We start from the raw sequence: 13,495 nt of genomic DNA, 5'->3' as shown, positions 1-13,495 counted from the left end.
GGGAACCTCCATGTGCCGCAGATATGGCCCTAAAAATAAGTAAATAAAAATGAAAAAGTCCCTTAATGGCCTCTTTAAAGAGCCCTGTTTTCCACCTGCAGCGGGAATCTGGTATAGGTAGGATTGCAGTTTGAAGAGACGGAAATGCTGTGCATACAGGGGTGTTCGGAGGGACAGGGAGGCTGGTGGAGGAGAGCTGGGTCACCCAAGGTGGCATTAAAGGCCAGGGAGGGTCATCACCCTCGTCAGTTCAGGAGCCTCATTTGTCAGAACTGAGTGGATCTGTTGCCCAGGGTCTCAGACTAACGTACCAAACCCAAATGCCAATATATTAACTTATATTGAAATACAGTTTACTGAAGAAACCAGCTCTTCCTATTTGCTGAGTAGGGCGTTCTTCCCTTGTGGAGAGCGAATTACAACCAGAGGGCCCGCCTGTAGTGAAAGACATCCACTGGCTTCCGTGACCAGACCCTGGTGTCTGCTGACGGGCGGGTTCTGACCCGCAGAGGCCAAAGTGGGAGAAGGTTGCTTGGAGAGCGTGGACTCCGAATCGGGTGGCTAGTGTCAGTCCCCAAACCAGCCAGCCTGACACCCTCAGGGTGGGGCTGGGGATATGCCAGGCACGCAGCCCGGGCTCCGGCTCCCAGGGCTGTGCTGGGAGTTGCTGCCAGACCGGCCTCTTTGGACTCGCCCTCGGGAGGGTACACACACATCCTCTCTGCCTTTGTGAACGGGGTTTTCTTCAGACTCTTGGCAGGGCGGTTATTTCAGTAGGCCTCTTAGTTGTAATCTCAGTCTGGTGCTTTCTTCCAAGTATTTTTCACTGGATCCAAGGTGATTTACTGATAATGTCCCAGGTTGTTGTGGGGTTTTTTTTTGTTTTTTGTTTTTGTCTTTTTAGGTCCACACCCATGACATAGGGAGGTTCCCAAGCTAGCGGTCCAATCGGAGCTACAGCTGCCGGCCTACACCACAGCCACAGCAACGCCAGATCCGAGCCGCATCTGCCACCTACACCACAGCTCACGGCAACACCGGATCCTTAACCCACTGAGTGAGGCCGGAGATCAAAGCTGCGTCCTCCTGGATACTGGTCAGATTTGTTTCCTCTGAGCCAGGACAGGAACTCCCCAGGTTGTTTTTATGCAGGGTGGATCTTATCCCTTATATTTCACCTTTTCTTCATTTCAGCCTCAGAGGTAACGGTAACTTCAGTTTTGAGGTTATGGAATTTGACTTACTCTCATATACTGTCCAAACGTGGCAGTGTGGCATCCACCCAGAATGGAGGTGACTGCTAAATTCAGAGGGTGCAGAACGATCTGAGCTGTGGTTACGAGGAGAGCTGCTTCCCCAGTGACATGAGAGCTGCCGTCATTTTCTCTGATAAATAATTGAGCAGTGCTTTCCGAGGGGGTCTCATTACAATGAGCGGGAGGGTGGGGGGTGAGAGGTTTGGTTACAGTGAGAGGAAGGAGGCAGAGGGCAGCGAGACAGTGCCTGGTCTACAGCGCCCTGTTCTGTGCCCCCAGGAGTGGGGGTGAGGCAGGGGGCACCAGGTGACGCTCTGATGGCAGAGTGGCGGGTCTCAGTCACCATCAGACCTGGTCCCTGTCCTCGCCCAGCTGGGAAGAGTCTGGAGGAGCTGTTAGTGGCATCACTTTAATTAAATTACATATTTGGTCTTTGGGGACTTTCGCGTGAGTGCAGCTTGAGGGCTGGTGCCTTCGAGGTACCAGACGCCGTCCCTGGGGCTTGGCGGGTGACTGTGGACAAAGCCCCAGGGAGGGGAGCATTCTTTGCTTCCGTGGTCCCTGGGGGTGAGGGGGTAAGTATGTATTCATCTTCATTAATCTTTTTCTCTCTTCTTTCCATGTCCTTGCCTCGGAGCAGTTATTACAGTAAGTATTTTCGCGGGGGGCGGGGGGTGTTGTGGATGATTTGTAAGGAAGGAGAGAGACACATGGGCGTGCCCTCGAGGTTCCTGAGTGTGCCCTTTCTCTTGGGTGACTTTTGGGGCTGTCGAGGCTTAATCCTTTCAGTCCTGATGAGAAACTTGTTAACTGGCAAAGGGCCCTCTTGCCTGAAGCTGCATTGGCAGGTGGCTTTGAAAGCTTCCGCCGTCAGGAGTGTGGGGTCAGCCCTGGGTCTCCCATGTGCCAGGGCTGGGCAGAAACTCCGGTTCAGCTGACCCCACTGTGCCTTTCCCATGACTGTCCCCTCTGTCAGCACCCCTCCTGTCCACCCTTCAGCTCCTCCTGCAGGTGCCTTGTCCCTGCTGGTAAACGCAGGCGCTTTCTGGGAATCTCCTTCCCGCCGAGGCGTTGGGGGTTAATGCGGTCGGTCCTTCTTTGGGAAGTTCCAGTTTTTAAAAAGACTAAAGGAGGAAGGGGACAATGAGCACGTGGAGGGTTGCCTCGCTGCGGAGAGAAGCTCAGGCCTCAGCAGAAGGCTGGCTGGAGAGGGCTGGGCTCTGAACATGTTTGTTCGGCTGGGACGTCAGCCCTGGCACCCCGTGCGTGAGGTGCCCGGCAGAGATGCATGGTTAATAAATACATGGATTTTGAAGTCAGACAAAACTGAGTTCGAGGCCGAGCTCTGTCATTATCTCTGCGGCCTCGGACAAGTCTCACCCCTTTGAACTTCACTTTCCTCACCCGTAAAATGAGGGTGACGTTCCTAGAGCCCTGGCAGGGCAGAGTGAGGGGAACGAGGAGCGCCCGGCGTGCGGTGGGCTCCCGGTGCTGTCAGCTGTTACCGTGAGGCAGAGGCTGGAGTCTTGACTGCCCGTGCCCGGGTCGTGGGAGGTAACGACTGTCCGGCTTTGAGCCTGGTGACTGTGAGGTATTTTTCCCCCCCCTTCCAGAATGAGTACATGAAAGAAGACTTTCTGATTAAAATTGAAACCTGGCACAAACCAGATCTTGGCACCCAGGAGAATGTAAGTAGCACTGCCCCAGAGCCCTGAAGACTTCCAGGCCCCAGGGCGGGGTGTTAAGACTCTGTTCCTCCCAAGGACCCCTCTCTGGTCCCCTTTTTCTAGCCAGGAAGGCAGCAGCCTGTGCCTGGATCCTTCCAGGCCAGGATTTCTCTGTCTCTAGTCTAAAAAATAACATCTTCAAGACTCTTTATAGGCCTTCTCCCAGTGCTGGGATTGGTCTAAAATGCAACTCATGGCACAGAGGAGCAGTATTTGGAAAACATCAAAATTACAGCCTCTGTAGAGTACAATTTGCCAGTAACTCCTCTGATTTAAAATATACCTATCCTTTTTTTTTTTTTTTTTTGCTTTTTAGGGCCACACTCATGGCATATAGAGGTTCCCAGGCTAGGGGTCAAATCGGAGCTGCAGCTGCCTGCATATGCCACAGCCACAGCAACACGGGATCTGAGCCAAGTCTGCGACCTTATAACACAGTACATGGCAACGCCAGATCCGTAACCCACTGAGCAAGGCCAGGGATCGAATCCACAACCTCATGGTTCCTAGTCGGATTTGTTAACCACTGAGCCACAACGGGAACTCCCAAATATACCTATCCTTTACCCCAGCAATTCCCCCCAAGGACTTTATAATACAGCTATGTTTTCACACATGTGAAATGACTTATGTACAAGGAGATTCACTGAAGCATTGTTTTTGTTTGTTGTTTTTTGGGGTTTTTTTTGTCTTTTTGTCTTTTAGGGCCATACTGGCAGCATATGGAGGTTCCCAGGCTAGGAGTCGAATTGGAGCTGTAGCTGCTGGCCAACGCCGGAGCCACAGCAACTTGGGATCTGAGCCACATCTGCAACCTACCCCACACCTCATGGCAACGCCGGAGCCTTAACCCACTAAGCAAGGCCAGGGCTCGAACCCACATCCTCATGGATGCTAATTGGGTTTGTTAACCACTGAGGCATGACGGGAACTCAGCTGAAGCTGAAGCATTCTTTGTGTAGCCAAAGATTAAAAACAATATAAGAGCCCATCAATAGGACCCTGGTAAATAAATTGAGGTGCAGCCATGTAGTGGAATAGTATGCAGCCATTAAAAAGAGAAAATAGGAAACCGTCCTCAAGGTATATCGTCCAATGAAAAAAGCAAAGTGTGGGAGTGCCCTTGTGGCACAGCAGCTGAAAGATCCAATGTCATCGCAGAGGCTCAGGTTGCTGCTATAGCACAGGTTTGATCCCTGGCCTGGGAACTTCCACATGCCGTGGGCATGGCCAAAAAAATAGTGGTGTGCCTAAATAAATAAAGCAGGATGTGAAACAATAGGTATATATGCTACCTACCGTCTGTAGTAAAAGGGAAACCTCCAGACTTGGGTGTCTGTAGATGTGTAGAATCTGGTAGCAGTGGTGCTTGGGAGGGAGCTGGGAGACAAGCCGGACTGTTATTTCCTTTTGTACATTTTGAACTTGTATCATGATTTTGTATCATGTACATGAATAATCTGTTTTGAATTAGTTAATCTTTAAAATCATCACAGTAAGCAGTATATGGCTAACCAGTCAGCATCCCCCAAGCGCCTACATCTTTACAAGAGGGGAACGTGTGGCCACAGCGTAGGTGCTGTGGGGAGCCCTGAGCGTGTCTTGGCCTGGGACAGTCGTACTTAGCCTGAAAAACCAGATCATTAGTTCTCAAACATAAGTCCACTTAAAATCCTTCCTCCCACTCCTTTGGGTATTTCTGTGCATACTGATAGGAATCTCACATCTATGGCTGTGGGGAACAGCTGTTTCTTGGCCTCCGTTCTGGGGGAAAGGTACCTCGCAGCTGATAGAATCTACACAGTGGTCCGTCCTCCTTGTCCCTGCAGGTGCATAAACTGGAGCCTGAGGCATGGAAACACGTGGAAGCCATATACATAGACATCGCAGATCGAAGCCAAGTACTTAGCAAGGTAGGAAATGTTTAGCCATATGGGTGGCCTTTGAGATGCAGAAATGAATGCTTAAGTGTCTGAGAAGCCAAGGAACCACACTCAACTTGGCTCAAAGGGAAGTTCTTTCTCTTGGGGATTGGTTATTTTATTTTTTAAATGAGAGTTAAGAATTTGCTTGTCCTGGCGAGTTTCCGAATTGTGGCTCAGCAAGTTACGAACCTGCTTCGTATCCATGAGTATGCAGGTTTGATCCCTGGCCTTGCTCAGTGGGTTAAGGATCTGGTATTGCTGTGGGCTGTCATAGATGTGGCTTGGATCCAGCGTTGCTGTGGCTCTGGTGTAGGCTGGCAGCTACAGCTCTGATTCGACCCCTAGCCTGGGAACTTCCATGTGCTACAGGTGTGGCCCTAAAAAGAAAAAGAAAAAAGAATTCCCATGGCTAAACTTGGGAATTCCATCAGGAAAGTGGTGTCTGAGATGAGTGTCCTGTTTGGCCTCTGGAAATCGTCACTGCACAATTCAAGTACTGTCAGTAGCCCTGAGGGCGATTTGCCCTGCTGAAGTGACACTTAGCCCGAAACTAGTTCTTGTTACAACCTTGTAATTAAAAAGCATATATTTCCTGTCTGTTGTGTTGGGAATACTCTGTTCTGTGGGTTCCAGGTTTGGGGGGTGCTGATTATATGAAAAGACGAGTCCCCTGCCCTCAAGAAGTTGGGGGTCGCTTCCCAGAGTAACAAACACAGCAGCAGGCAGCTGGCAAGTTCAGTCCACTGCTAGACCATAACATTGGAGAGCGTGGGGAGGTCTGTCCCTGCCTCTGTCAGGCCTCTGTCTGGTAGGAAGAGTATGGAATGGGGCAAGTGAACCCTTTTCGTGCCTAAACACACACCTCCTGGGAACAGAGCAGCGGACAGCACAGACCCGGTCCCCGCTCCCTCCACCCTTACGGTCTAGCAGTGCGATGTACTCGCCAGCTGCCGTGGTTCCTAGTCGGATTCGTTAACCTCTGGGCCACGATGGGAACTCCAGGGGGGTTTGTTTTGTTTTGCTTTGCTTTTTAGGGCCACACCTGCGGCATATGAAAGGTCCCAGGCTAGGGGTCCATGGTTAGTTGAATCCAAGGAGGCAGAGTAACTGCGGGTACGGAGGGCGGACTATACGTTTATAGTTGGATTTTCAACTGTGCAGGGGTCAGCACACCAACCCCCATGCTGCTCAAGGGTCCGTTGTCTTACGAAAACGCCTCCCCTGGTGATCCCTCCACATGGCAAATTCCCTTCTTAAACGGTGCAGATGTGTGCCTGCTCACACAGTCTGGTAAAAGTGAAAACAAATGCTGGCAGAGACCATCACAGAGAGCTCTCCTCTGATGCAAATGTAAACCGTTTTATATCGTGTTTATAATACTTTCTCATATTTTCTGTGTGCCAGCACCATCAATGGTATGAACTGTCCTCGGGTGGAAAATCTGATCTCTTTCTCTCCCTCCCCTTCCCCCCCTTTTTCCCTTCCCTCTCCCACTTTGTGACTTCTCTCAGGATTACAAGGCAGAGGAAGACCCAGCAAAATTTAAATCTATCAAAACAGGCCGAGGACCCTTGGGCCCCAACTGGAAGGTGCAGTTCACACCCTCACCACCAGGGGGGGCTGGGCACGGCGTGGGTGGGCCTCTCCCGTGGAGGAGGGGAATGGCCTGCTGGGCTAAGGGAGAGCCCGAGGTCTGCCCTCTTAGTTACTTGCCTGCCTGTGGGTGTGTTTCTAATACAGCAAGAACTTGTAAATCAGAAAGACTGCCCATACATGTGTGCATACAAACTGGTTACTGTCAAGTTCAAGTGGTGGGGCCTGCAGAACAAAGTGGAAAACTTTATACATAAGGTAAGTGACCAGGGCGAGGCCTTCCCAGTGTGTGTTGGTGGGGGATGCTTTGTCCAATGAGAGAAGACCGTGCAACCCATGTGGCTTGTACCCTCGGGGAGCCAACCTCAGACCCCCACTTCTCCTTGCACTTAACTGTCTTATGGTTTCATGTTGTCCATCCAAGGGTAGCACATGTGAAAGAGAAGGAAACTGAGGCAAAAGAAGAAAACAGGAAGTGACTTGCTCTGATTAAACAACAAATAGGGAGTTCCCGTCGTGGCTCACTAATTTACGAATCTGACTTGGAACCATGAGGTTGCGAGTTCGATCCCTAGCCTTGCTCAGTGGGTTAAGGATCCGGCCTTGCCATGAGCTGTGGTGTAGGTCGCACACGTGGCTTGGATGTTGGATCTGGCCTTGGGAATCTTCATATGCTGAGGGTGCAGCCCTGAAAGGACAAAAGACCAAAAAAAAAAAAAAAAAACTCAGTGTCTTTTTTTTTTTTTTCTCTCTTAAGGGCCACACCTGCAGCCTATAGAAGTCCCCAGGCTAGGGGTCCAGTCGGAGCTGCAGCCCGCACCACAGCCAGAGCAACGCAGGATTTGAGCTACATCTGTGACCTGCACCTCTGCTCATGGCAATGTCAGATCCTTAACCTGCTGAGCAGGGCCAGGGATTGAATCCGCATCCTCATGGGTACTGGTCAGGTGTGTTACCACTGAGCCACAACAGGAACTCCCTGGGGTTTTTTTTTTGTTTTTTGGTTTTTTTTTTTTTTTTGCTTTTTAGTACTGCAAGTGTGGCATATGGGAGTTCCCAGACTAGGGGTCCAATTGGAGCTACAGCTGCCAGCCTACGCCTCAGCCTCAGCAACAAGGAATCTGAGCTGCGTCTCTGCCACCTATACCACAGCTCATGGCAATGCCAGATCCTTGACCCACTGAGCAAGGCCAGAGATCAAACGTGCATCCTCATAGAGACAACATCAAGTTCTTAACCTGCTGAGCCACAATAGGAACTCCTCCTTTTCTTTGTTTTAAACAAGAGACTATCAAGTGTCATAACGTGTATACATGGGAGACCCAGGAAAACTGAGAAACTTGCCAAACTGGCCCCTAAGGACCCAAGGGAGTTTCTATAGCCTTATCTCTGATGTGGGAGAGTCTGGTAAAACTGGACATCTCCTAGCTGCCAGCCAGTACTTTTTTCCTCCTTGCTTTTTAGGGCCGCACCCATGGCATGTGGAGGTTCCCAGGCTAAGGTTGAATTGGAGCTGCAGCTGCCGGTCTAACCACAGCTCACTGTAATACCCCAGATCCTTAACCCACGGAGTGAGGCCAGGGATCGAATCTGCAACCTCATGATGCGTTTCCACTGCACCACAGCAGGAACTCCTGCCGGCCGGTTTTAACCTGGCTTTAGGCTCCAGAGACGAGGAAACTTGGCACAGTGGTTTGGGGCCTTGGCTCACGGACTGCCTCTCTTGGTAGCACTTTGGGCACGTGGCCTGGCTGGGAGGTGGGCAGCCGCCCTCTCCTGGGGGCTTCTTCCTGAGGCGGTACGTGACAGGCCCGGGAGGCAGAGGTTCCTGACCTGAGGCCCGGAGGGCGCGTCCAGACCAGCCAGCCCGTGTCCCTCCCCCACTGCCCCAGTCAAGTGTGGGTGTTGGTCTTGGCACAGAGGTTGTGGGGGGAGGCTGCAGCTATGGCCTTCACCTTCCGGCCTAACTTGGGTCCCTCCTTTTTATAGCAAGAGAGGCGTCTGTTTACAAACTTCCACAGGCAGCTGTTCTGTTGGCTCGATAAGTGGGTTGACCTGACCATGGACGACATTCGAAGGATGGAAGAAGAGACGAAGAGACAGCTGGACGAGGTGCGTGGGCTTCCAGGGGGCGGGGGGGACTGGGGCTGTCGGCTGGATGGCTGTGTGAACCTGAGGAGGCTGCCGTGCCCGGCAGCTCCCTGAGGGCACCGTCCTGTGGTTCTAGGAACATGTCCGCCTCTGCGGTGGGTAAGGTCTAATGCCAGGCCATGTGGGAACCACAAGGAAGAAAGCAGCCTGTGCTCTTGAACTTGCAGTCTAGTCGAGGTCTTGGCATATCCAGAGAGGCAGATATGGCGGGCTGAGCTGAATGCCAAGTGAGTAACGCAGCTGCTGCCGCTGTTCCCGAGCCGGGTGGGGGAGTGGCACCGGGCTGCAGCGCTGGAGGTGACCCTGGGAGGAGGCAGGCCGGGCCCACCCACGGATCCCTCCTCGTGCACGACCCACCGGGTTCGGCAGCAGCGTGCACAGAACTCACCACGCTATAAGGTTGTCTGGAGCTATTTTTAGAGTTTGGAGCCTTTGCTGGGTTTTGTGTGTGTGCGAATGTGTGTGTTTTTTTTTGTCCTTGGCACGGATCCCAGAAGGAGAGCTGTCTGCTGCTCCGTGGGAGCCCGAAGACCTAACACTGCTCTTGCCTCATTTGGGGAATTTGGGACTGCTTCCCTGCAAGGCTCGCTCTGAGGAGACTGTCAGTAAATAACACCCGGGCCCCGCTGTGTGCGAGGCACCTTTTTTTTATTTTTTAATTTTGATTGGAGGATAGCTGATGTACATGTATTAACTTCAGGTTTACAGCAGAGGGAATCCGTTGTGCACACACACGTGTGCATTCTTTTTTTCCCATATGTGGGTTATTACGGAACAGTGAGTAGACCTCCCTGTGCTGTATGGTAGGTCCTTGGTCATCTGTGCTCCGTATGGTCGTGTGCGTGTGTCAGCCCCATCCTCCTGATTTTAAGGCACATTCTGACGGCATCTGCGATCCTCATAACCCCTGTGAGGAGGTTCTGCTGTCGCCCCCACACTCAGATGAGGTGGGAGAGGCTATGAGTTCAAGGCCGTGCCCAGGGTCCCACAGCCTGCAGGTGATACAGTCGGGGGACGAGTCATGGCTCTCGGTCACAGCCTCCTCTTCCTCTCAATGCCATCTGGGGCTCCCTCCTGCCCTGAGGGGCTAAAGATAAGGCAGGATGCTCTGTCTCGTAGGACCTGCCATCGGTTTCTCCCTCCTGGCCCTGGGAGGGCGGGCACCGAGCCTGGGGGTCTGGCAGGCGTTGCTTTGCACGGCCTTGCCCGGCTCTCCATCCAGCAGGGCCTCAGGTGGTATGCAGGCCCGGGGCCATGCTGCCCATGACTGTCTCCACTCCTGCTGGGCTGGGCTGGTCAGCTCTCCCTTCCTCGGGCGCCCCGTGGGGAATTGGCTCTGGCCTCCAGGATGACACCTCCCGGGCCGACCCGCTGGTTCAGTGGTTTGCTGCGACCCTGTTGAAGGCAGACGTTTTAGTTATTCCTTCAGCTCCATTTGGCAGGGAAGTGGCAGAGTTTGGGACACAACTCCAGATCCTTCTGCTGAGGATCTTCAGGAAGTGGTAGGTTTTAATGTCCAGGGCGCCGGTGCTTCTAACCATTGTCAGAGAGAGGCCTGAGTCTTTTGGTCGCTCAAGTCCTGACAAAAAGAAAAGTTACCCAACAGAAGAGCACAGAGCCTTTGGGGTTTAGCCTGTAGCTTCAGCCTCGTGCTCGCCGCCTGACAGGCCAGCCGAGAGGATGCCAGGGTTCGTGGAAGTGTTTGCTGATAGCCTGTCACGCTTTCCAGAGGATCCACCAAATCTGCCCCCTCAGATCCCTTGTCTTTGCCTGTCTCTCCATTCTGCTGAGTTGTGCCTATGCTGAGATGATCTCTGTCCTCCAAGATAACTGAGAGCACAGAAAACTTTCTTTGGAATTAGCATTTTTAAAATAGTTGGCAGTGGAAGAGAAAGCCAAGCCACCGTGGGACATGTTCCAACCCCATTAGCAACTGCAAAGGACCTCTGTGTGCCCACTGAGCCTCTGGCTCACTTATCTTTTTTTGCTTCTTCTAAAAATATTTTATTTATTTATTTATGTTTTCTGTCTTTTTAGGGCTGCACCCACAGCATATGGAAGTTCCCAGGATAGGGGTCTCATCGGAGCTGCAGCTGCCGGGCACAGCCACAGCAATGCGGGATCCAAGCCGCGTCTGTGACCTACACCACAGCTCACAGCAACACCAGATCCTTAACCCACTGAGCGAGCCCAGGGATTGAACCTGAGTCCTCATCGTTCTCAGTCGGGTTCGTTTCTGCTGCACCACGACGGGAACTCCGGGAATTCCTAAAAATATTTTAATCAGAGTTTTATTTTTTCACTTAAATTTTTTGGGGGGCAGTTCTCATCGTGGCTCAGCAGTAATGGACCCGACCAAAATATGGAATTCCTGGAGTTCCTGTCTCGGCTCAGTGGTTTTTGAACCCAACTAGCATCCATGAGGACATGGGTTCGATCCCTGGCCTCACTCCGTGGGCTAAGATCTGGCATTGCCATGAGCGTGGTGTAGGTCGCAGATGAGGCTCAGATCCCTCGTTGCTGTGGCTGTGGTGTAGGCTGGCAGCTATAGCTCTGATTCGATCCCTAGCCTGGGAACCTCCAATGCCACGGGTGCAGCTCTAAAAAAACCAAAACAAAATACGGAATTCCTGGGCCAGGGATCAGGTCCAAGCTGAAGTTGCGACCTTCACTGCAACTGCAGCAACTTTGGATCCTTTAACCCACTCTGCCAGGCCAGGGACTGAACCTGCGTCCTGGTGCTGCAGAGACACCTCGGATCCCATTGCACCGTAGCAGGAATTCTGCTCCAAGTATTTTTATCATTTTACATCTCAGGATCCCAGGCTTGGGAAGGAGCCCCTTGCAATTCTCAGCTCACAGTTGTTTCTTTTGTTAATTACTTCCATGTTTCCAAATAATATACTTACCCTCTTATTTCTTAATTTTTCGGGGGTTCGATCCTCAGCCCAACACAGTGGGTTGGGGATCCGGCGTTGCCACCGCTGCAGCTTAGGTTGAGACTGTGGCTCAGATCTGTTCTCTGGCCCAGGAGCTCCCAGTGCCACAGGGTGGCCAAAAAATGGGGCGGGGGGGGGGATCCTCTGTTTCTTCCTATGGATGCCTTCGATCTTTCACTCCACCCCCACCTCACAGTCTCCTCCCGCCCATCCTTCAGTACCACGATTTGGGGGTAACTCATTATTCAGCATTTATTATACTTTTGTTCCATTCCTTCTTTGGATAATTTTCTCGTTTTGTGAAGAAGTGGTCACTGCCTTCTTTCTTTTTGTGAGCTTGGTTTTCCGCGGCGGTGTCATTAAGTTTTATCTTGGAGTCTCACGGGATGGTCGGTTGTGTGGGTTGCACAATAATGTAGTTAACGCTGGTTCAGGCTCCTTCGCTTGGCTCCCACGCTGTGGGCACTTTGATGTAAAGATCTCTTCAGTTTTGGAAAATGTTTATGTGTTACCTGTGTCACCATTTTCTCCTCCCTGTTCTCTTTGTTCTCCTCCTGGAGGGTTTTTTAGTCTGAAATTGGACTTCATGAATTGACCTTGTCATTTGCTTTTTTTTTTTTTCCCTCTCTCCCTTTTTGTCTACTTTCTGGGAGAGGTTTTTTAAAGTTATCTTTTCTCCCCTCTACTGAATTTAAGACATTTATTCTGTATTCCTTTTTCTGCCTGCATCATTTTTCTTTTCTGAAGGTCTGGGTATTGGGGTTTTCTTGTTTGTTTGTTTGTCTTTTGGGGGGCCACACCTGTGGCATATGGAGGTTCCCAGGCTAGGGGTCGAATTAGAGCTGTAGCCACTGGCCTACGCCACAGCCATAGCCACACCAGATCTGAGCCTCGTCTGTGACCTACACCACAGCTCATGGCAATGCTGGATCCTTAACCCACTGAGGGAGGCCAGGGATCGTAGCTGCAGCCTCAGGGGTCCTAGCCAGATTCGTTTCTGCTGAGCCACGACAGGAAGTCCCTGGGTGTTGGGTCTTGTGTTTGGTTTTGAGGTATCTTTGCTGCCTGGAGAGTCTCTCTTGCCTCTGAGCTCCTGTTTCCTGTTGGATTCTGTGTTTCATGTTGGGGGCTTCCCTGGAACGACTGGTGGTCCTTGACTGTCCGTCCCCAGTGAGGAGTGAAGCTTTAAAAGCAGACAGAAGCTCTCTGAATCTGGGGGTGGGCCTTTTGAAGGGTAGTCAGGTGGTTCCCTTGGGGTTCCCCGCTTCAGAAGTCTTGTTTTTCAGGAGTTCCCATCGTGGCGCAGTGGTTAACGAATCCGACTAGGAACCATGAGGTCGTGGGTTCGGTCCCTGCCCTTGCTCAGTGGGTTAACGATCTGGCGTTGCCGTGAGCTGTGGTGTAGGTTGCAGACGCGGCTCGGATCCCGCGTTGCTGTGGCTCTGGCGTAGGCCGGTGGCCATGGCTCCGATTCAACCCCTAGCCTGGGAACCTCCATATGCCTCGGAAGTGGCCCAAAGAAATAGCAAAAAGACAAAAAAAAAAAAAAGAAGTCTTGTTTTTCAGGAGTTCCTCTTATGGCTCAGTGGTTAAAGAATCCCAACTAGGAACCATGAGGTCATGGGTTCAATCCCTGGCTTCACTCAGTGGGTTAAGGATCCAGCATTGCTGTGAGGTGTGGTGTAGGCCGGCGTCTACAGCTCCAATTAGACGCCTAGCCTGGGAACCTCCATATGCCGCGGGTGTGGCTCTAAAAAGCAAAAAAAAAAAAAAAAATTAGAAGTCTGTTTTTCTTGGGCTGCTCATTTTGCTTCGAGAGGGCTCCCCAGTCTTTTGCTTGTGGAGATGGTCAGGGCCAGCATCCTAGGAGCTGAGGCGGAGACGGGTCCCCGTGGGCTCACCGC

General features: G+C 51.8%; 1 protein-coding gene across 1 annotated transcript in view; it reads left to right on the top strand.

Moving 5' to 3' along the window:
- The window catches only part of PITPNA (phosphatidylinositol transfer protein alpha), a 45,924-nt gene that overhangs the window by 19,380 nt on the left and 13,049 nt on the right, over positions 1–13,495 (top strand). Inside the window, exons 5-10 of the mRNA XM_047756954.1 lie at positions 1,897–1,904; positions 2,870–2,944; positions 4,813–4,896; positions 6,420–6,497; positions 6,649–6,759; positions 8,491–8,613. Coding sequence (XP_047612910.1) covers positions 1,897–1,904; positions 2,870–2,944; positions 4,813–4,896; positions 6,420–6,497; positions 6,649–6,759; positions 8,491–8,613 — 479 coding nt within the window. The remainder of the gene's footprint in view (positions 1–1,896; positions 1,905–2,869; positions 2,945–4,812; positions 4,897–6,419; positions 6,498–6,648; positions 6,760–8,490; positions 8,614–13,495) is intronic.

The sequence above is a fragment of the Phacochoerus africanus genome, chromosome 14 (genome assembly GCF_016906955.1).
Source record: "Phacochoerus africanus isolate WHEZ1 chromosome 14, ROS_Pafr_v1, whole genome shotgun sequence".
NCBI lineage: Eukaryota > Metazoa > Chordata > Mammalia > Artiodactyla > Suidae > Phacochoerus > Phacochoerus africanus.
This window is presented reverse-complemented; position numbering and strand designations above follow the sequence as displayed.